This window comes from Lepidochelys olivacea (genome assembly GCF_965140295.1).
Source record: "Lepidochelys olivacea isolate rLepOli2 genome assembly, chromosome: 9".
Taxonomy (NCBI): Eukaryota; Metazoa; Chordata; order Testudines; family Cheloniidae; genus Lepidochelys; species Lepidochelys olivacea.
The window spans coordinates 59,625,880-59,648,970 of NC_140419.1; the positions used below are offsets into that span (position 1 = coordinate 59,625,880).

The 23,091-nt window shown below is 47.7% G+C and overlaps 1 protein-coding gene across 1 annotated transcript; it reads right to left on the reverse strand.

Annotated features, from left to right (window-relative positions):
* Positions 1 to 1,127: 1,127 nt before the first annotated feature.
* On the reverse strand, positions 1,128 to 16,487 carry LOC311525849 (uncharacterized protein). The gene is made up of 5 exons (XM_084638247.1): positions 16,298 to 16,487; positions 9,965 to 11,110; positions 7,333 to 7,392; positions 5,762 to 5,965; positions 1,128 to 4,823 (listed from the first exon to the last, which is right to left on the reverse strand). The coding sequence occupies exons 2-5, from the start codon at positions 11,103 to 11,105 to the stop codon at positions 4,675 to 4,677; spliced, it is 1,554 nt and encodes a 517-aa protein (XP_084494373.1). The 5' UTR covers positions 11,106 to 11,110; positions 16,298 to 16,487; the 3' UTR covers positions 1,128 to 4,674.
* Between the last annotated feature and the right edge of the window lie 6,604 nt (positions 16,488 to 23,091).

Genomic DNA, 23,091 nt, shown 5'->3' on the forward strand with positions numbered 1-23,091 from the left:
ACACAGGTGTCACTTCAGAACACATGTGATTCGTGGCTGGAGGGCTGAGCTCCACAGGCAAAAGGGAATGCCACTCCAAACTAGAGACAAGCGATGGGTGGTGACCGCTGCGTGGGCTCTGGGCCAGTGAACTGTCCGGGGACTGAGAGAAAGAAATGGGTTGTGCAGGGAGTTTTTGGAGTGACTAGCAAGAGAGAGACCAAAAACTGAGAGGGACCCCTGTGGACAATGCAGCCTGGAACCAGTGGGACAGCGGGGACCACCCATCAGGACCCCATCATTCATAGCTCACCCCAAACACCAGCTTCAATGTGCCAGAGGTAGGACTCACTGGAGGAGGGTTGAGTTAACACAGGACAGGGAATCTGTGTCTATGTCTGTGAGGGGGCTATATGCTGTACCAGGGGCAAAGAAGATCTGTGTTACCCCTGCTAGAGATCCTTCCCTGGCTTGACTCCTGGAATTGCTTGAGCTAGATATTGTTCAGTATAGTACTTGTTCCAGGGATTTACCTTGGTCTGTCCCCAGGCAGGAGGACTGGTGTTTTGGGAGAGAGAGGCATGTGGTTGGAGGCCTGGGACCCCTTCCCTAATCCCGGGATGCTCCACTCCTGGCAAAGGCATTTTGTTCTTTATAGAATCTGACCTGTAACCACTTGGCTTAAGTTGTGTGAAGTATATTCTAACACCTGTTCCTTTCTCTCATTGGTGGAAGTACTAATGACACCATGATTTGTTTGTATGTAACTTTTTCCTAAAGCTTGCTGTTTGCTCAGCAGCCTTCAGTGACTTGTAGCTAACAACTGTCCTTTTAATTGTCATTGAGCTGGTCACCACCCCCAGGTACCTGTACCTCTGACCCCTTTGTGGCCTTCGTAACGGCACCGCAGTCAAATGTCAGGTTTCTAGCCATCACCTTCCTCATGATGGAATCTCACAATCCTCTCCCTCCAGACTGGGTCCTTAGGCTGCCGACTCCTGTGATTCACTGTCATGATCTCAGCGGGGCCAGCTTCTGCTCAGCACCTGCCATCCTGTTCTGTCTGGGGCAATGACAGAGTTAACCAGTGATGACCAGCCAGGCTTCGTAAAGCAAAGTACTTTTTATTCAGAACAAAATAATTACAGAGAAAACATACATGAATGCCTGGCTTACCAAGTGGACACCCATCTTTCACATGGAGATCTGGCAGGTTTCAGAGTACTTCAGGTCCTTTGCAGGGCCTGTCCCTCTTGGTCACAATCTCACCTCTGTTCTTTGATTGAGGGTGAGTAAACTCTCTCCCTGTGTCACAGTGGCTACTTTATATGGTTTACAGTTCTTTTTCTGACAGGCCACTTGAACCAGGTCAAACCATTCTATGCTATTTCTCCAGGGGACAAAACTTCCCCACACTTGTTACCTGCTGTGTTTAGCATTAGTGATTTGCATACATTACCTCCCCCCTCACCACACACCCACCAGTGATTTTAGCTCCTACAGGAAAACATCTTGTAGCTCACTCATTGAGCTACGAGTCCAGTCACTAGACAGCCCATAACGATATGTGCATCATTATAACACTTAGAAAGTTGATACAATAATATTTGAATATTCCAAAGCATAACATGTGTCCCACACACTTCTTCACTAACACTATTTTAGTTACAGTGTAATCCTTCCTCTCTAAAAGGTGTTAACAAAGAGATGGGGAAAAAACCAACACAAAGAAGTAGACCTATCAAGACTTGCTAAATCTTGCTGCTGAATCACTTTGGTTTTTGGGGTACCCCACTCCCATCCTTCCATAAGGATAAGGCCTTTGTCTGCAACCATACTGTAAGACCTAAAGCCTAAGGCCTTCCTCTGCAGACAGATTAAAAGAGCAGCCGATCAGCAGGCATTAGCTGAGAAGCAGGAAGTCACATCCTTTCCATTTCCATTTAAATTATATTAAAACAAAGTTATATCAGGCTGTTAAGAAGGTGCCCACAATCACCAGATAAAGAAACAGATCTTAAGATGGCTAAAGAAAACGTAGTTTAATAAAAAGGAGTACTAGTGGCACCTTAGAGACTAACCAATTTATTTGAGCATAAGCTTTTGTGAGCTACAGCTCATTTCATCGGATGCCTGTTTAATAGCATCCTGTCTGACAAGAAATCACTTATCAATAGTTGTGGTTGTGAATAATTGATATAATTACAGGTTTCTAAGGTATCACAAGTACTCCTTGTTCTTTTTGCTAATATAATTAAGTAAATCAGGAGTGGCTCAAGGATATTTTGCAAGCAGAAAAAGAGTAAATTTGTAGAATAAATTGTTAACTGGAAATTATTTGCCGAGATCTTTGTTTGGTAGAATTTAGCATTTGGAATAAGTGATTGCTTGCAACATATCTTAACCCCTTACAATTAATAATCTCTCCCAACTCGTATTTAGCTGTGGGACTCTGATTACCTTTTCCAGGCCTGAAGAAGAGCTCTGTGAAGCTTGAAAACTTGTCTCTTTCACCAACAGAAGCTTGCCTTGTCTGTCTCATATTCTGGGAGCAACATGATTACAGCAATATTGCAAAAGCTGAATATAGTAAGAAGAAATAAATATACTGAAAGCTTTGGTGTTTCCTTTCTTCTCCATTGAGAGTTACAGAGGAAATAGAGCAGAACTGTCACTGTAATGCAGATGACTGAGAGTTTGTTTAGGTGAAGTGGGCACTGATGCAGTTATTATTAATCAGCAACTCAGTCTGAGTTTTAGCTTTATTTTTATGTTAAGTGCAGTAACTGTGTGTGCCCATGGTCATAGCTGTTCAAAGCCATCTCAGATTTAAAGGGACATTGTCAAGTTGTTTTAAAACATTCAGATTTCTGACAAAGCACCCTTTAAATAGCATGGACAGGACGTTTTTCAAAAATTCCTTTTTACAGTGTTTTCAACTCCTGTGATACTTGGTAGATATTTTTACATCCTCCCTTCCCCTCTGCCCCAGGTCTTGAAGTTGGGACATTATGTGAGAATCTTAGCTTTCATTAAAAGGTAAGTGTCTGGGTTTGCAAATGTGAACTCTAAAGGCAAATAAGACTCTGAAGTTGTTTTTTAAATGCTCATGATTTTTTGGGCCTGACTCACGATGTTTGAACACTTAGGATTGGCAATGCTTCTTTCATATTTTGTTTTATAAGGCTTTTTCCTGCTCCCTTCTAATCCTTAACAAGGATCTCTTGGGCATACCTGGCAGCAATACCAACAACCATGTGCACCCTCTGACCTCCACACTTCCCCTGTCCCTTCCTCACTACACACGCCCCCATTTCAGCTGTGCTGATGCTGTTACCAATAAACAACCACTTGTGGGGTCTGGTGATGAGCATAGCCATGAGCTCCACCATCACCAGGCCTGGGGAACGCTGCCTATGAGTTCCCCTCCCTAATGAATGCATGAGAGTTCTGTCAAAATGGAATTGCTACATACATTTCCTCTAATCTCTTTCATTAATAGGAATTTTTCGTACACAACTTTCAGATAGAAAAGTGGTTTTCAAGTTGATCCTGCCCCTTTTAATATGGGTTGTGGGAGGCAATCCATGCAGAGGTGTCTGCAGGCATTCTGAAGGCACAGATGGCATGTGTTACCTATGAGACTCTTGCCACTTCAGAATTTCAGCTTGACTTAGAAATCACAGAAGCATTGGTTGATCAGCCGTCAATGGGACTCTAGTCTGAAGATAAGAAAGAGGGAAGACTAGCTCTCATATTCCCTCACTTCACACAAGTCCTATAAAAGGATGTAGTAGACCAGATCAAAACTGTGCTTCCAGGGAAGTGGTACCTATTACAGTTACAGCTCTGGGCTTAGTTAGAGCTTCTGGGTCTGTGGATCAGCATTTGGAAGTCAACAGTTATTTGGCTGTGGCACAAGATAGGCAAGGACTGGGGAGTTTTCAGAGACTTCAGGATTAGCAAGTGAACAAGACTTAATGAAGAGTCTATATTTTCACATTGCTGAGTGAGCCTTCTGCTTATACCATGTACGTCAGCGCCCAGAGCTGTCAAACCTTCTAATGTCTGTCATAAAACTTTATTTATATTGTGCTACTTCCTACAGCTCCATCTCCTGGGCCAAAAAATAATCCAAGGGCAAATGAAAATGTAGTTTGGAAAAGAAAAAAACCCTAGTTTTGCATTGGAAAGTGGTACTTTAGTGACTGCACACCCTATGCCACTGCACCCTCCTTCTGCACTCCATCTCTGCAGCAGGATTCCAGCAGGCTCAGTGCTTTATATTATTGTGATGCTATTTGTGGAGGATAGTCCATCAATGGCTATTAGCAAGATGGTCAGGGATGCAACCGCATACTCTGAGTGTCCCTAGACCTCTGACTGCCAGAAGCTGGGAGTGGATAACAGGGGATGGATCACTCGATTGCCTGTTCCGTTCATTTGCTCTGAAGCACCTGGCACTGGCCGCTGTTGGAAGAATGACCAAGAATGTTGGAAGACAGGGCACTGGGCTAGATGGACCATTGGTTTGACCCAGCATGGCTGCTCTTATGTACCAAGCAAGGAGTGAAAACTCAGCATTGGCCATCAGGCCACCTTATTTGCCAATCTGGAACAACACTCAGCAGCACACTACTTTGTATCTTCAGCTAAACTCTCGTCCTTCAGGCTGTTTCCATGAAGAGGCCTGGACTAAGTTGTTTCCTGGTCCAAGCTGAGGAGCAGGTAGCAGGTCTCCAGGTGGTCAGGGCCCATTCGATGTTCAAAATGAGGCTGCAGATCCTCAGGGGTGAACTGGGCCTGACCTGTGATTTCATCATACAGAGAAGGTCCAACCCCACCTGCAAGCAAGTGTCAGACAGATGAGTTCAGATGACCCCATGTGGATATATTCAGAGTTGGGCAATGTGGTATGGAACCTTGCTTCTCACCTCACTTGTTCAAACCCAGCCCAGCTGACTAGGGACTGAAGGCTGACACTGCCCAGTGGTCATTCTGTAGTATTTCTAGATCTCACTCGACTTTCTGGTAGATAGATGTCTACAGCACAAAACTGCTGCTGCACCTTGCACTTAGCATGGCAGGGACAGCTGCTGCCACATCAGGGTGATAGGAAGGAATTAGCCAGGCTACAGTCTAGTCTCCGCTTTGCCCCAATGCACTGTGCAGTTTGGGGTGTGTCACATGACTTTTTGGCTTCAGTTTCCCCAGCTGTGAAATGGAGATAAGGGTGATTAGCTATCTGAGAGCCAATCAGGAAGTTCACTGGTTTCAAGTGTGTACAGTGATTGCGCTGGGGATGGACTGTGCTAAGTGTTACTGCACCCTCTCTGGCAGACTCAGCAGAAAGAATGGGCCATAGTGACTGCACTTCACTCCCTCAAGATGTGTCTCACAGCCCCCCAGAAGGTACCAACAGTAGCATTAGGGAGGTGGGTGGAGTCCCACCCCCCACTCCTACTTCCCACCTGGGGCCTCAAGCTAACGTTGAGCTTTTGAACCTAGGGGTCCCTAGGCCCGTGCCCTGTGTGGAATGATGCAAAGGATTCCAGGACAAGACATGTGAAGGAGAGAGGTTGTGGGTGGTTGAATTCTATCAAAGCATGGAAAAAGCTGAGGACCCTTTTTCACAGCTCAGCTTGTCTCCTGCAAAGCAGAAGCCCAGGAATCAGATGAGCCTAGCCTCCTTGTCCGTTCCCTGCAAGCCTGCAGTTAGTATGGAAAGGCAAGAAGATTAGTAGTCCCTAGTGCATTTACTGGCTTCCCAGTGTTTCCTCACCTTTGCATGTCTCCCGCAAAGTCTTCAGGGTGGAGGAGAGAACAGCGGGCCCTTGGTGATCCACCTGTTCCTCCTGGAATGCCTCATTGTCAGCTGGCACCTTGATCGCACAGCGAGCATTGCTCACCACCTCCTCCAGGCTGGTTTCCTCAACCTCCTCGAAATCATCAGGGTAATCGGTCAGCTCTGCTTCATCCTTCCACTCTGCAGCGGGAGGGGCAGGGGAGCCCCAAGAGCATTAGTATGGTCTCAGGCTGCTCTTGGTGCTGCTCTCAGGATAGAGCCATATGACATGCTCCTCTGCACCAAACCCCGCCCCCCCCATGATACACAACTCAACCTGCTGTACTACACACACGCTGCACCCAGCTCCACGCTCCCCCCAACATACTCACTTTCCCTGGCATGTCACACGTATCACCTGCCTCTACACAGCAACTCCTCATCATACACAACCTTGTGCCCCCACACAACACACACCTCCTCACACACACACACACACACACATCACACCTCACCACCCATCACACCCTGGCCCACCGCCATGCCCTGTCTCCACACCACATTACACAGACCTTCGGCCCTTGCACAGGGGATGGCCTCAGTGCGGCTTGGGGGAGCCCTGTGCATGTCTCATGCCAGGACTGCAAACCTCCCCAACAGAGCCAGAGAGGTGTGGGATGAGGCCTCCCTGCTACCCTACTTGAGACACACCCTGAGAGGATAGGACTAACTGGTTCTCCCAGAAGGCTTGTGTTTGCCAGTGACCTATGCCAGTAATTCTCAACCGGGGCTAGAGCCCCCTGGGGGGTTGCGAGCAGGTTTCAGGGGGTCCGCCAAGCATGGCCAGCATTAGTCTCACTAGGCCCAGGGCAGAAAGCCAAAGCCCCACTGTGCAGGACTGCAGCCCAGGGCCTCCAGCCCCACAATCCAGGGCTGAAGCCAAAGCCTGAGCTTTGCGTTGCCCCCTGTGATGTGGGACCCCGGGCAATTGCCCTGCTTCCAAACCCCTAATGCCACCCTGGCTTTCATATGCAGAAAACCAGTTGTTGCAGTACAGCTGAGCCGTGGAGTTTTTATAGCATGTGTGTGTGTGGGGCGGGGACTCAGAAAGAAGAAGGTTGAGGACCCCTTACCTATGCAACTTGTGTCAGAACACTGAGATTTTCAGTGCAGTAAGCAACTTTGTAACAAGATGAAAGAATTTCCAGTTTGGGCTGGGTTTGATTAATCAGCCAGGGGGCTGGGTGTTCTCTGAATGTTGTCTGACTTGCACAAGGGGATTGCAAAGCGGAGCTTGGACTCTCATGACACTGGGGCTCTTCCCCGACATTCCCAGGCATGCTCCAGAACCATCTTCCTGGATGTATTTTGTCTTTTCCACATCTGTTCCCAGTGTAAACCCAGCTGTACAACAACGCACTGTGTGCAAAAACGAATGATGGGCACATGGTTGGCGTGGGGGTTATATCGTATCTGACCAAGATCATGCATGCCTTTGTGAAAGTCCTGATCTGGGCCTTCATTGCCCTGGGTTTCAGGGATTGTGCCAACAGGACATGTGAAGGTACCTTGTAAATCTGTGCTCAGAGGGCTGGAGGGTAATAGTCTGTCAGGAGAGCTGCACTGGTCTGCAACAAAGGAAGGAAGACACATGTCAGACAGAGCAGGGGCTTAATGCAGTGGGTTTTCTATGACAACACTGATGTCAACCAGAGATGGTCCTGAGATGCAGAATTCAAATTTGGGTATAGGTCCAGATTTCAGCTCCCTCAAAATTCCAGGTGTCCAGCTCTGGGGCTCTGGTTCAGACCAGTCTCTAGTTTAAATCCTGCTTAAGTCTCCAGTAAAAACATCCACTTGGTTGATCTTATCCTAGATCTGATTCTACCTCATCCCAAAGCCACCAGCCATTTTCGCATGGCTAGCTCTCCCTAATGCCTGTCTGCAATAGAAGAGGCAGCAGCAGGCCAGGCCTGAGGTCCACTGGCAGAGAGTGCTGCGGGAAGGGGCAGGACTAGATTAAGAGGGGTTACTGTAGGTCAGGTTGGGGAGTAGAGTCAAAGTTGTATGCATGGGTCTGTCTAGTTCTAACTGATGGAAAAGTGTGCCTGGTACAAAGCTCTTTATAGCCCTAGACAGCAAACCTCTAGAATATTATGAAGTTGGTTGGGTGTCTTCACCCCCATCCTGAAATCATGTGCCTCTGAACAGGAGTATGGATATACATGGTAGTAACCACTTGCAGGGTTAGGCCTTATACAGCCCATAATGAGCTGTGGCTACTTACTGCTTATATACCCAACTTAGGGAAACATTTGGGTTACATATTTATTTTTATGTAAATAGGGCTCAGTTTGTGCCTATGATGCACGTCCCTGCTCTGTGGGCAATACAGAGCTGCCCCTGCCAAGGAAAATGCCGAGAGGCCTGGCACTGCCTCCCAGAGCTAGGTGCACAGAGGCCCCATGTCCCTTAGGAACTCCACAGACTCCCCTTGCATGGCTGGCCACTGTGGCCAGTGTCATGGGCTGGCACATAGGGCAGACAGAGCCACATGGCGCTATATGCCTGTGTAAGAACAATCTGACTTGTCCTTATTTTCATACAAAATTTCAGGGGAAATGCTCATCCTTTTTTTTTTTTAAGCTCAGACAGTGCAAAAAAAAATTGCCCATGCCCTTGTCTGGGACACTTTTCTATGCTCCTAGAACTTAGAGGTGGAGTTATTTAGCAGTGCCTGGTAACTTTGCAATACATTATATTGTATGGTTCATGGTTTCACAGTGCGCTGCCAGCACCTCCCTGAGAGGTCCTTCTAGCCAACTGCTGGCTCCTCCACAGTGTTGTTAGCTGAAATGTCTGGTGGTTCCAAGGTTAAAAGGGCAAGGACTGAAGTATTTCTCTGTGCCCTCTACATAGCACAGCCGTCACCTCGGATTCAGGTCATGGCAGGAGGGAATCCGGGAATCACATGTCTCAAGCCAGTCCTTCAGTTTTGTGTAATGTTCAGACTGAATTAAAGCCAAAGCGGTTGCCTGGATATTTTATTGCAGAGGAAATCCAGGACAGCAGAGGCATATGCAGGATTGTTTCATTAGCCCAACAGAGCAAGAACCTGCAGAACCTAAGAGTCAACGGTCTTATTGCTGCCCTAGCAGCTTAAGGATGTGGCTCTTGGTGACAGAGATCCTGGTATGAAGCCCTGGTGGCAGAAGAAAAAATACTATGAAAGTTGTGACACCTCTAATTTTAGCAGAGACATACTAGAGGTAAGACTTTTGCTCAGACTGCAAGAGGTGCATGGTTCAGATTGCACACAAGACCTGAAGGTTGATATGAAAGCCTTGTGCTTCTCATCCCGAAGATATGCAGATCATACATGGATGTACATGCAGTTGTATGTGTCTGCATCAAGCCTGCATTTCGTATTTGGGTTCTGAATTTGAAAACACTTGAAATTATAGTTTTCCCTTGTAATTTTGACAAAATTAATATTGAGGCCAGGTCTGAGCATTTTCAGTGTGGATATGAAATTCAATATGATGTGGGAAGGCAGCTGTTTGCTGCTTTCATATGGGGTATGTCTGTAGCTGTATAGTTAAGGACAAATTTCCAGCCACCTTCAAAGGGGCCTCTAACTTTGTGCCTGGAAAGTGTGCAGTTAGGCTCACAATTACTTGCCCTGCATGCACAGATGCCTATTTGCATGTAGAAATGTGAGGTTTATGCAAACAAATGCGCACGTGTAATTTTTCAGAAACAAAATTGGAGGCACTTCTTAATATGAAGCCCATAATCTCCTGAGATGCTACATCTGTATATGTAAATGATAGTTGTCAGGATTTAGGAACCAGCCTTTATACTGTGGCTGTTTGATTTTCTTATAAATAATAATGAAAACCTCCCATTCTGCACAGGCAAAAAAGTCAAGAACCAGGGCTGGGGGCCTAGCAGGGCTGCTCCCTTTCCTCTCTCCCCACCAAATAAAAACAAACCAGCAAAATCTCACACTTTCCTCTTTTCCATTTCTTGGATTTCAGCCTGGTCTCCGGAGCCTTTCCTCCCCTCCTACACCCAGTGTTCCCTGGTGGCTCTCTGATGTCACTTACTGTTTAAAGCCATTATTTTACAGTATTTAGAAGCATAGGATAGACTAGTTGAGTAAACTCTCCCCAACAGTGGCCAGTACCCAGCTCTTACTTATCTCTCTTGGCACCTCCTTGATCAGAGGTGGAATGGGTATGTCGTCTTCTAAGTTCTCCTCAATGGAAGACATACTTTCATGCTCAAAGTCTTCAGAGTAATCTGAGCTGCTGTCTAGAGTGCTGAAGAGCTCCTCTGGCTCAAAAAGCTCTGGACTGTGGGTGCTGACATACGGTGGAGCTGACTTTGGCCTTAAGGCTCCCCTCCCTTGGTGAGCCAACAGTGTCTTACTTTGAGATGTGGGTGGGAGGGGATCTGTGTTGTCCTCCTCATGGAGCTTTGCCAGATGTTGCTGCTTGAAGAGCTGGGATTCTTGGTGAAGAAGGAAAAGCTTGAGGTGTTGCTGGACATAAGGGATGTTGAGGATGCTGCTGGCACTGGGTCTCTTTTCTGGGCACTTCTCCAGTATGGTTTGGATCAAGCCATGCAGGGGCTCAGAATAGCACTCTGGCACAGCAGCATACTCATCTTTCACAATCTTGTAAAACAAGCTGACCAGATTCATTCCATCAAAGGGTGGTTTTAAGGAAGACATTTCAAAGAGAACACATCCCAGTGCCCAGATGTCCGACTTGGAGCTGTACGGCACATCCTCGCAGAGCTCTGGGCTCAAGTAATAGGGTGTGCCTACAAAAGTGCTTGCCATGTCCAGGGTGCTGTTCATGACCTTCGAAATGCCAAAGTCCCCCAGTTTCACCATCCCTTTCTTAGTGAGAAACACATTGGATGTTTTGATATCTCGGTGCAGGATCTTCATGGAGTGGATGTACTGAACAGCCATAGCTAGCTGCACAAACCATTCCATGATTGTGTTCTCGGGAAAGTACCCCTCCTTCCTCATCTTAATGTGGTCATCCAGGGAGCCACCATCACAGTAATCCTGGATGATGAACATATGTTCCTCCTCAAAGAAGTGCTCATGGCAGGTTACAATGTGGGGGTGCTTGAGTTTGCCCAGGATGGTCACCTCCTGAAGCACTGCCTCTTTGGTTCTCATTTTCTTTGATGGATCTGTCTTGATTTTTTTCACGGCAAACAGTTTCTTTGTCTCTGTGTTCCTCATCAGGAAGACCTCAGCACTTGATCCCCTGCCTATGGTTAGTATTTGCTCATACTTCTCCATTGTCTCAACCAGCATTCAAGCTAGAAGGAGAAGCAAAACCTCAGGTTACCATGTTGGAAATGTCAACCAAGTTCACATGCTTTCTGTTTCACCACTGAGGGAGGTTACCCTCAATTTTATGCTAATTGTGTGGTTGTGTTGGTAACAGTATTTGGAGCCTTTCACCTCTACATCACTGGTTTGAATCTGCACCAGGCCAGGAGGGATTGAATGATGTGGCTCTCTGACAGCAGTTGGTTAGTGGGCCTGTGTGAAGGGATTTGCTGGGCTCAGTCCAGTGGCTAGGAGCTACATCACAGAAACCACTATGACACTAATCCCCGTTGTTGGCAATTTTAGCTGAAAGGCCAAGGATTGAATGGGCCATGCTTCACCAACAGAGGTGGCCTCTCCAGGGCAGGGTGAGGCTTATTGGTGGGGGTTGGTGTTCAGGAAGCTTGCACTGATGCTGGTCTGCAGTGTGACTGTGATGCCAGCAGACCAGGTGCCAGCTCATGCCAACACCCCTGTGTCTCAATGGAACATTGACAAATACCTGGTGGGACCAGGCTGGATCACCGATGAGTTAGAGTGGTTAAAATAGATATTAGGATTATAAATGTGTTTAGTCTTTTTCTGAAGGCTTGTGAGTTGCTGCATGCATTAATCTCACTTATAACATCTGCATCTTGTTTTGTAAGGTAATATTAGAGTGGTTGTATTGTAAGCCTCTGTGACTATGTAAATCACCAGACAGGAGAGATGCATTAACTAGTGTAAAGTGCTAATCTGCAACAGTAGGTGCTACATCCTGCCCAATGGGAAAGGTCCATCGACACCAGATGGATGCCAGATGGTCTATTGTGGGGCATTAAAGGGGACAAAAAACTCTGTTGTCCTACTCTCCCCCACCATGAAGATAAGTTATGCAAGTGAATTCTTCCATCAGCTGAGTTTGCAGTTCAGAGCACATGGCAGGAAGGGGATAAAATCCCAGACAGAAGAAACTGATTGTCTCTATGCTCTTGGCCTCTGGGGGGCAAGGTTTGCTAGGCATAAGCAAAAGATCCTCAGTGCTTAGCCTGGGTTAGCCCAAAAGAACATATAGAGCTCACTTATTATAGAAGCTTCTATTACTTTTTGAAACAAGATTGTAACTCATTTGTGTATATATGTTTATCTGCTTTAACCTTGTAAATAACTCTTATTTCCTTTTCCTACTTTATAAATCTGTATATAGTTTATTATAGGATAGGCTACAAGCTAAGTTCTCTCTAAGCTGTGTGGCCTTGCAGCAGGCTATCAAGGGGAGGAGAGGCACCTCACCCCCACCCCCTGCCCCGGAGCTGCTACGGCGAGAGAGGGTTGGGTGGAGTCCTCTCTCCCTGCTGCAGCCCCGGGGCAGCCTGCACCCCAAACCCTTCATCCCCAGAGCCCCACCTGCAGCTAGAGCCCTCACCTCTCTGCACTCCAATCTTCTGCCCCAGCCCTGAGCCCCCTCCCATACCCCAAACCCCTCATCTCTGGCCCCATCCCAGAACCCGCACCCCAAGCCAGAGCCGTCACAAACCTCTATCCCAGCCCTGAGCCCCCTCCCACACTCCGAACCCCTCAGCCCCACCCCTGCCACACATCACTTCCATATTGGTGCACATAACAAAATTCTTTGTGCACATGAATGTAAAAAATTAGTGGGAACACTGGTCACAAGTGTCTTTGGTGTGAGATCTAAGGTACAATTGACCTGAGGTAAATGACTGGTCCTTTTGGACTGGAAGTAACCTGAATACTGCTGAGATCCTTGGTCTAAAGGGCCATCCATCACAATAGCTCTCAACTGTTCCAGACTACTGTACCCTTTTCAGGAGTCTGATTTGTCTTCAAGTTTCACCTCACTTAAAATCTACTTGCTTACAAAATCAGACAAAAAAAATACCAAAGTCTCAGCACACTAGTACTGAAAAATTGCTGACTTTCCCCTTTTTACCATATAATTATAAAATCAATAGATTGGAATATAAATATTGTACTTACATTTGAATGTGAACTATATAAAACAGCATAAACAAGTCACTGCCTGTATGAAATTTTAGTTTGTACTGACTTCGCTAGTGCTTTTTATGTAGCCTGTTGTAAAACTAGGAAAATATCTAGATGCGTTGATGTACCCCCTGGCAGACCTCTGCGGACCCCCAGGAGTAGGCATACCCCTAGTTGAGAACCACTGAAGTGTCACAAAGGCAGGCTCACTTGGGTGGCAAGGCAGATTGGAGAACCCAAGGGGAATGTCTGTGACTCCATTTTTAGGCTGTTCTAGTGTCTGTGGAGTTTACACTTGATTATTGGCTGGTGAAGTCTAAGTTCTTAACAGGCCGCCCTGAGGTTGGTGCTCACACTCTTGAGTCTTTGAAGGCTGCGTTACAGTGACCAGTGAGTGAATGGAACTCAAATCCCCTGATTTGAAGTTGTTTGCTTTAACCACAAGTCCATCCTTCCTCCCTAAGAAGTAATGAGCTGCTGGCTGGGAAAGGCATATTTACAAGGGTTGTGAAACAACCAAGAACAAATGCTGTATAGTGCCAAACTATACTTGGCAATCGTCAGCTATGAAACTGGAAAGCATCTGGACAAAAGAGTAGACAGTGGGGGAATGCATGCCTGGCAGAACTGAGACACCTTCTGCCTCCCAGATTCCTGGGAACTCTTGAGGCTAACATGTGAGGGTCTGGCAGAGTTGTGCCTGCAGCATGTGTAGACAGACCCAGACTAGCTCAGGAACCAACATCAGTGAAGTTGCATTAGTGTGCGCTCAACAGACCCGTCTAGGACCCCCAGTGCTTACTCAGTTCTTACTCAGAACTTACTGAAGTTCATACTGCTATGGCTTCACTGTTATCAATGTCTGGCCTAGCTAGACCAATGCTAGCTCAGGTACATCTACATGTGCTGCACTCCCACATCTGATTGCAGCGTAGACAGACCCGGACACCCAATATCACCTCAAAGGGGACGCTCCACAGTACACAAGAGCTTGTTGGAAGTGTGGTTGAGCTCTGAAAGGTGTTTGTAGAAAAATGGCCCCTCCTTACTCCACAGTCTGCTACCCATGTGTGTATCAGGTTCAAAGCTGCTGGTTTTACTTAGCCAACTCCGTTTTCACTCCTGCCTATCCCGTGGAAGAACAACCTGGATTCTGTTTCTCCTGGTGCAGCATCATGACAGTTACAATTACAGGGCCAATCAGTGAAACCTTTGCAAACCCAGGTAAGACAATGGGGTTGCACAGGTGTCACTGAGGGTAGAGTTTGGCCTCTAGGACCTTTATTATTGCTAGTGCTGTGTGAGAAGGAAAGAGCCTAGTCTGAGACTCAAGTACCAGGAATTGATGGGGCTGGCAGTTAGAAAGAAAACCATCTTTTGATGTGTAACCTGAGTGCTTTGCAGATGGAGGCAGGGGAAGATAAAGAGGAGGCCTCTGTGGTGTCATTTCTACAGTCAGAGCAGAGCTGTATTTTCAACTTACAGACACCTTCCCTCCATTCTCTCCTGTGCCAGGCTAATGAATGGCTTGCCAGGCTGAAGAACGCAGGCCTCCTGCCATAGCGCAGGCAATGGCAATGTAAGCTTGCCTGGTGACCGCAGCAATGCACCCAAGCTCTGCTCTGCAGAGACCCCGGATAGGGTGAGAGGTGTGTTCTGTCTCCACAGCCCATCTAGTCCTTGGCTCTGCTGAGGCTGCCGTGAAGGGAGGGGGCCAAGTACTGCCCACTGTGCGGGACACCACTGACCCCTTTCCTATCACACAGTCATGTGTTTCAGCCACTCCGAACACTGGTTGGACTTGAACTGGTGCCCTGGGCAAAAGGTATCAACCTAATGCCCAGACTCCTGAGTCATCCACTCCCCTATCAGTAGCTCAGGAGCTTGTCACCCACCCGCTACCAGCGGGGCCCGTCCCACACAAGGTGATTAGCACAAGCAGTGGGGACTGAAGAGGGAGCAGAGGCGGAAGAAGGGAGGAAGGAAGATGTTGAGAGGAGCCTGGAAAACTCCTGGGAAGGTCCCAGGGGACAGTGAGAGCAGAGGACACACTTTCATGTGGGTTCTTCTGAAATCTTCTCCAATCTCTTTAAACAACTGTAAAACCAGTGCTGTAGCTATGTTCCTCCCTACAGCAGTGCCCCTGAAACAGAACTTTGTTTGTTCTTGGCTTTTCTAACTTCCCATAGTTCCATTTTCTTTTAAGCTGTCAGGTTTCGCCATCAAAGAAACTCACAACAAAAGCAAAGCACAGCAAAGCTACACTAGGCAAATATAGGAACATAGAACCTGCCGGGTCATTGAGTCCAGTCCCCTGATATCACAGGAAACCCCATCAGGTTATCCTGTTCATAAACTTATCTACAGAGTATAAATGAAAAGCACCATTTACAAAACATATCACTGAACGGCTGCTATCACAATAAATGCTATGTAAATGCATCCGAATGCAATACAAAAAATGTTCATTCCCATTATCTCAATTCAAAAGGGTTTATACCTTATCTCTTTCATCTTTCCTGTGCTGCTCATACATACATACACATACCCACTGTAATCATCAGTCTGTGTTACCCATAGTTTGCTCAGAGTTTCTTTCCTGATCCTTTTTTTTCCTTTTCAATATCTGCCATTTTGGTGCAGCTTTTGCCATGGTCCCCCCAAATATTCATAAAAGGGGCAGTGCAGAAACAAAGTGAGCTAAATCTAACACTCTCTGGGTCAGGTGCATTCATGCATTCCCTTCTCTCCTGCCGCTCTCCTCATCCCCCTCTTCCCCTCAAGCCTTCCCCCTCTGGGGGGACGGATCCATGTAGACCCACCTCCCCCAACTATAAACTGTGCTCCAATGACTTTACACACCATTTCCCCTTAAAACAGTGACTTTTACTAAATCTACCATGATTGCTCTGTGCTCTTGGATAAAAAATGCTGTGACAAAATGCATCCCTATTTCTGAATGTTAACAAACCCACCTCAGTTTATCTGTCCCTTGTTGTTTATTTTGCCCCCTAGGAGTTCTCTAGGTTGTTGACAGGTTTACATGCACCTGCTGATGCAATGACTGAAATAGACAGCAACCACAGCTCGGCCCTGCACTTTGCTTTTCCTGATCTTTGAAACGGTGCTTTCCTTGTTGGCCAGCCCAGCACAGATCAGAGCCCCCCGAGTTCTGAAAAGCAGCCTACCAGTCTGTGGCTCTGTAGCTGTGCGGAGAGATCACTGTCTCACGCGGACGGATTTGCCCAGGAGTATGCAGATTTCCTATTTGCAGGGAGAAGGCTGGTGGGTCTCCAAAGTAGCCCAGGTAAATCTTCTGACGGTTCCCCAGCCAGGAAGTTTGGAGCTGGCGTGTGTTTGTCCTCAGGCTTCCCCACCTGGCTGGGGCCTGGTGCAGCAGTGCACTGCCAGACTTGCTTTGGACGTCTCCATGGCAACCCAGCTTACCCCAGCTGCTGTGCCTGCCTGAAGAGCAACGATGCCGACTTCTGATCAGGCTTCACGGGACACGGAAAGCTCCTGGGGGGCCTTGCAGTCCTTCCCCCCAGGTTGAGACAGTCACCAAGGCTAGGCCAGTATGAACGGGGAACGAAGTTACAGAGTCCTTCAGGGCCCAATCCTCGCTTCAGTTGCACTGATGTAAACCAGACTAACACCAGGGTAAAGCCAGGGTAACTGAGAGGAGAATCAGACTATTTCCTTTACATTTCCCTAGGAAAAAGTACTACATGCAGTAACGGTACATTATCTAGCTGTGCTTTCACACAGTGCCTGTCACTATGGTACCTGGGCCCGCTACAGTGTACAATAGTAACAGAGGAATCCTTGTGGCACCTTAGAGACTAACAAATTTATTTGGGCATAAGCTTCCATGGGCTACCAAGGCTACCACTCTGAAATAGTAACAGAGCAGCATGTGAGGCTATTACTATATCATTACTCCCAATTAATAATAGCTTGCCAAGGGCATGCCAGGCTAGGGAACCACATGCCCTCGAATGACAAATCATGGCTCTACTTTATAAGGACCATTGCAAACAGTACAACGTATAGCCGAGTTTGCAGAGTACTGCGGGATGTCTCTTCTGTAAGGGTGCCCATGGTGCTGCTAACCAGACCTGTGGTGCTGGAACATGGAAGGGGAAATGTACATGGTTACATTTGCCTTTGCAAGCCCCTTGGATTCATAGAATCATAGAATATCAGGGTTGGAAGGGACCTCAGGAGGTCAACTAGTCCAACCCCCTGCTGAAAGCAGGACCAATCCCCAAATAAATCATCCCAGCCAGGGCTTTGTCAAGCCTGACCTTAAAAATATCAAAAAAAAAAAAAAAAAAAAAAGGATTTCTGTATGCTGTCCCTTCAGGGTTAATGGACTCCCTGCATCACCATTAGAGCTGGATGGAAATAGCACTTCTATTCTGCAGAAATGGGATGGATCATTTGATGATTCCCTGTTCTGTTCATTCCCTCTGGGGCACCTGGCATTGGCCACTGTTAGAAGACAGGATACTGGGCAAGATGGACCTTTGATCTGACCCAGTATGGCGGTTCTTATGTTCCAAGACTTCCAAATTTGTTTTTGTTACAAATTGGAACTAAGAGACGAACACTTTGGAATTTCTCACAGAATGAATATTCCAAAAAATGTTGATTCAGACTTATCAAAATGTTTGGTTTTGATAACCACAGAATCATAGCAATGTAGGGCTGGAAGGGATCCCAAGAAGGCATCTGTCCAGCCCCCAGCGCTGAGGCAGGAGCAAGTAAACCTAGCCCATCCCTGGCAGGTGTTTGTCCCATCTGTTCTGAAAAATCTTTTATTTTTATGTCAAAACATTTTATCAAATATGAACTACATGATCTGTTATATTCAATGCAATATATAAATATATAATATTGAAATTAATATATTAATAGAAAAGTCTGTGATGGGGGCTAGCTGTATGTGATTTATGAAGCACTGGGAAGACTCCAGGCTTAATTAAGGTCAATTAACCAGTTTCTGTTGGGGATTACTGACACTTGGATGGCAGATGGTGGGCCAGTGAGGCAGTTGGTTCCATAAATGGGGCGATGTATATTAGGGAGAACCAGGAAACATAGGTGCTGGCTTCCTCTGGGCCCAGAAGGGTGTTTAACACCCCCATCCTTGTCCCGCCTCTTCCCGCCCCGCTTCTTCTGGCCCACTTCCACCCCTCTCCACGGCATGCTCCTTCTCACTCCTCCCCCTCCTTTCCAGAGCCTCCTGCATTCCACAAAACAGCTGACTGTGGCAGGTGGGAGGCCGGGGTGCAGGGAAGGTGCAGATCAGCGGGGCAGCAGGCAGGCTGGAGGTGCTGGGAGGCGAGGGGTGCAGCTGGCTACCAGTGGGTGCTGAGCATCCACTAATTTTTTTCCATGGGTGCTCCAGCCCTGGAGCACCCAAGGAGTCAGTACTTAAGACAGGAAGAATGGGGGTGTTCAGAGGAGAGGAAGAGGGAGAGGAGAGGAATCTGTGTGACAGGCTCCTTCAGCTGTACACCTGGGGTTCTGTTACGCTTTGAAACAGCAGATGAAGTGCACACGAGGCGAAAGAGGAACAGCCTGTGTGTGTCTGTGGCTTGGAGACCCCAAGAACAGGCTAGGCAGCAGTGATCCTGGGTTCGGTGGAGGGCCTGTGACCAGTGTTCCCCCTAATTTTTTACATCCATGTGTGGAATGAATTTTGTGATGTGCACCAATATGGAGGTGTTGTGTGACACATCACCTTCATACTGGTATACATAACAAGATTCCTATGTTGGGGTTAGGGCCGATGGGTTTGGAATGTGGGAGGGGGCTCAGGGCTGGGGCAAAGTGTTGTGGTTCCGGGGGTTGTGGGCTCTGGGGTTGGGCTGGGGCTGAGGGGTTTGGGGTGAGGGATAGGGCTCAGGGCTGGGGCTGAGGGTTGGGGTGTGGGGGGTATGGGATCAGGGGTGGGGCCAGGGATGAGGGGTTTGTGGTGCAGGCTGCCCTGGGGCTGCGGTAGGGAGAGAGGATTCTCCCCAGCCCTCTCTTGCCACAGCAGCTTGGGGCCTGCGGAGAGGTGACTCTCCCCGGCCGCAGCAGCTCTGGTGGGGCTGGGCTGAGCCTAGGGAGGGGCTCCTCTCCCCTGGCCGCGGCAAGTCCAGGGCAGGTCCGTGCTAGGGCTAGCAGGGAGGGGCGCCTCTCCCCTCTGCAGAAGGTCTGAGCTTTGGCCGGCGGGGGCACCTCTCCCCGCTGCAGAAGGTCCTATGATCCTGCGTGGGGCTTAATAGGCAGCTGCACGGCCGCACAGCTGTGCAGTTTAGCAGGAACTTAACCTGTGACCCAATGAGAATGAGAGGGATTAAAAGGATAAAGTCACAATGCACTGGTTTGGCCTTATTGACATGACGCCTTTTGATGTCACACCACAGTGAGAAAGGTGAAATAATTGGTTTAAACTTTTACCTGTTGAAAATATTGTTGAAATTGACCCATTCTCATGAAATGTTTCCATTCTGACTGAAAACCCCTGCCGGCTATTTTTTGACCAGCTCCGAGAGTGTCACTTCTGCCGCAGCAGCCTGCACTACAAACTGTTTCCCTAGAGCAGAAGGAGGACTCAGTGGGTAGGGGACTAGCCTAGGCCTGGGAAGAGCCAGGCTTAATTCCCTGCTGTACCACAGACTTGCTGTATGATCATGGGCAAGTTACTTAGCCTCTCTGGGCCTTGGGTCCTCATCTGTGCAATAGGGCTAAGAGCATCGCACTGCCTCAGCGACCAAAACATCAGTGATTGTGAGATGCTCAGATACAGTGATAATGGGGGTTAGGTAAGTATCACAGATAGATAGATCCCCAATTTTTTCATAAAAAATAACAACGCTCCTGGCTTGTTTTTCCCTCCCCCCTCCAAAAAGTGCTCACCATTCAATAGCTCCTCTCAGGTCCAGGTGCACAGCCCTGTCTCCTGTTTCACTTGCAGACACAGACTGGAAAATGATAATGTAATAGGATCCTTTCAAGCTGCAGGAGTGGCGCTCACCTGCTCAGAGATGAGTCTACTCCAGCAGACAGGCAGATTCAGCCACAAATTGCTCGCTGTAGAAAGGCGTGCATAGCTATCGAACTGGCTTGGCTTTGGTTTCTGTGCATTTACATTCCTTAGCAATTTCTAAGGAATCATAGAATCATAGAATATCAGGGTTGGAAGGGACCCCTGAAGGTCATCTAGTCCAAACCCCTGCTCGAAGCAGGACCAATTCCCAGTTAAATCATCCCAGCCAGGGCTTTGTCAAGACTGACCTTAAAAACCTCTAAGGAAGGAGATTCTACCACCTCCCTAGGTAACGCATTCCAGTGTTTCACCACCCTCTTAGTGAAAAAGTTTTTCCTAATATCCAATCTAAACCTCCCCCACTGCAACTTGAGACCATTACTCCTCGTTCTGTCATCTGCTACCATTGAGAACAGTCTAGAGCCATCCTCTTTGGAACCCCCTTTCAGGTAGTTGAAAGCAGCTATCAAATCCCCCCTCATTCTTCTCTTCTGCAGGCTAAACAATCCCAGCTCCCTCAGCCTCTCCTCATAAGTCATGTGTTCTAGACCCCTAATCATTTTTGTTGCCCTTCGCTGGACCCTCTCCAATTTATCCACATCCTTCTTGTAGTGTGGGGCCCAAAACTGGACACAGTACTCCAGATGAGGCCTCACCAATGTTGAATAGAGGGGAACGATCACGTCCCTCGATCTGCTCGCTATGCCCCTACTTATACATCCCAAAATGCCATTGGCCTTCTTGGCAACAAGGGCACACTGCTGACTCATATCCAGCTTCTCGTCCACTGTCACCCCTAGGTCCTTTTCCGCAGAACTGCTGCCTAGCCATTCGGTCCCTAGTCTGTAGCGATGCATTGGATTTTTCCATCCTAAGTGCAGGACCCTGCACTTATCCTTATTGAACCTCATCAGATTTCTTTTGGCCCAATCCTCCAATTTGTCTAGGTCCTTCTGTATCCTATCCCTCCCCTCCAGCATATCTACAACTCCTCCCAGTTTAGTATCATCCACAAATTTGCTGAGAGTGCAATCCACACCATCCTCCAGATCATTTATGAAGATATTGAACAAAACCGGCCCCAGGACCGACCCTTGGGGCACTCCACTTGATACCGGCTGCCAACTAGACATGGAGCCATTGATCACTACCCACTGAGCCCGACAATCTAGCCAGCTTTCTGCCCACCTTATAGTGCATTCATCCAGCCCATACTTCCTTAACTTGCTGACAAGAATACTGTGGGAGACCGTGTCAAAAGCTTTGCTAAAGTCAAGAAACAATACATCCACTGCTTTCCCTTCATCCACAGAACCAGTAATTTCATCATAAAAGGCGATTAGATTAGTCAGGCATGACCTTCCCTTGGTGAATCCATGCTGACTGTTCCTGATCACTTTCCTCTCATGTAAGTGCTTCAGGATTGATTCTTTGAGGACCTGCTCCATGATTTTTCCAGGGACTGAGGTGAGGCTGACTGGCCTGTAGTTCCCAGGATCCTCCTTCTTCCCTTTTTTAAAGATTGGCACTACATTAGCCTTTTTCCAGTCATCCGGGACTTCCCCGGTTCGCCATGAGTTTTCAAAGATAATGGCCAATGGCTCTGCAATCACAGCCGCCAATTCCTTCAGCACTCTCAGATGCAACTCGTCCGGCCCCATGGACTTGTGCACGTCCAGCTTTTCTAAATAGTCCCTAATCACCTCTATCTCCACAGAGGGCTGGCCATCTCTTCCCCATTTTGTGATGCCCAGCACAGCAGTCTGGGAGCTGACCTTGTTCGTGAAAACAGAGGCAAAAAAAACATTGAGTACATTAGCTTTTTCCACATCCTCTGTCACTAGGTTGCCTCCCTCATTCAGTAAGGGGCCCACACTTTCCTTGGCTTTCTTCTTGTTGCCAACATACCTGAAAAAACCCTTCTTGTTACTCTTGACATCTCTCGCTAGCTGCAGCTCCAGGTGCGATTTGGCCCTCCTGATTTCATTCCTACATGCCCGAGCAATATTTTTATACTCTTCCCTGGTCATATGTCCAACCTTCCACTTCTTGTAAGCTTCTTTTTTATGTTTAAGATTCGCTAGGATTTCACCATTAAGCCAAGCTGGTTGCCTGCCATATTTACTATTCTTTCGACTCATTGGGATGGTTTGTCCCTGTAACCTCAACAGGGATTCCTTGAAATACAGCCAGCTCTCCTGGACTCCTTTCCCCTTCAAGTTAGTCCCCCAGGGGATCCTGGCCATCCGTTCCCTGAGGGAGTCGAAGTCTGCTTTCCTGAAGTCCAGGGTCCGTATCCTGCTGCTTACCTTTCTTCCCTGCGTCAGGATCCTGAACTCAACCAACTCATGGTCACTGCCTCCCAGATTCCCATCCACTTTTGCTTCCCCCACTAATTCTACCCGGTTTGTGAGCAGCAGGTCAAGAAAAGCGCCCCCCTTAGTTGGCTCCTCTAGCACTTGCGCCAGGAAATTGTCCCCTATGCTTTCCAAAAACTTCCTGGATTGTCTATGCACCGCTGTATTGCTCTCCCAGCAGATATCAGGAAGATTAAAGTCACCCATGAGAATCAGGGCATGCGATCTAGTAGCTTCCGTGAGCTGCCGGAAGAAAGCCTCATCTACCTCATCCCCCTGGTCCGGTGGTCTATAGCAGAATAGAACAGGCTGGTAGATTCAGAGTGACATATGCCCAGCAGTCATCACGCTTGCAGAGCTCCTTTGTGCCAGTCCTGGCTACTGATGCTTTGCACATGGAATTTAATGAGGATCAAAATTCTAGGATGAGATTTTCCAAAGCACTCAGCATGAGCTCTCTGCTCCTGTTGACTTAAATAGGAGCGGAATAGGAAGAAACATAAGTGTAGGCTGGTAGGTAGAGATGGGAGGGGAGTTTTCTTGGGTTGATTTTTTTGGTCACCTTTTGTTCCTTGACGCTTTC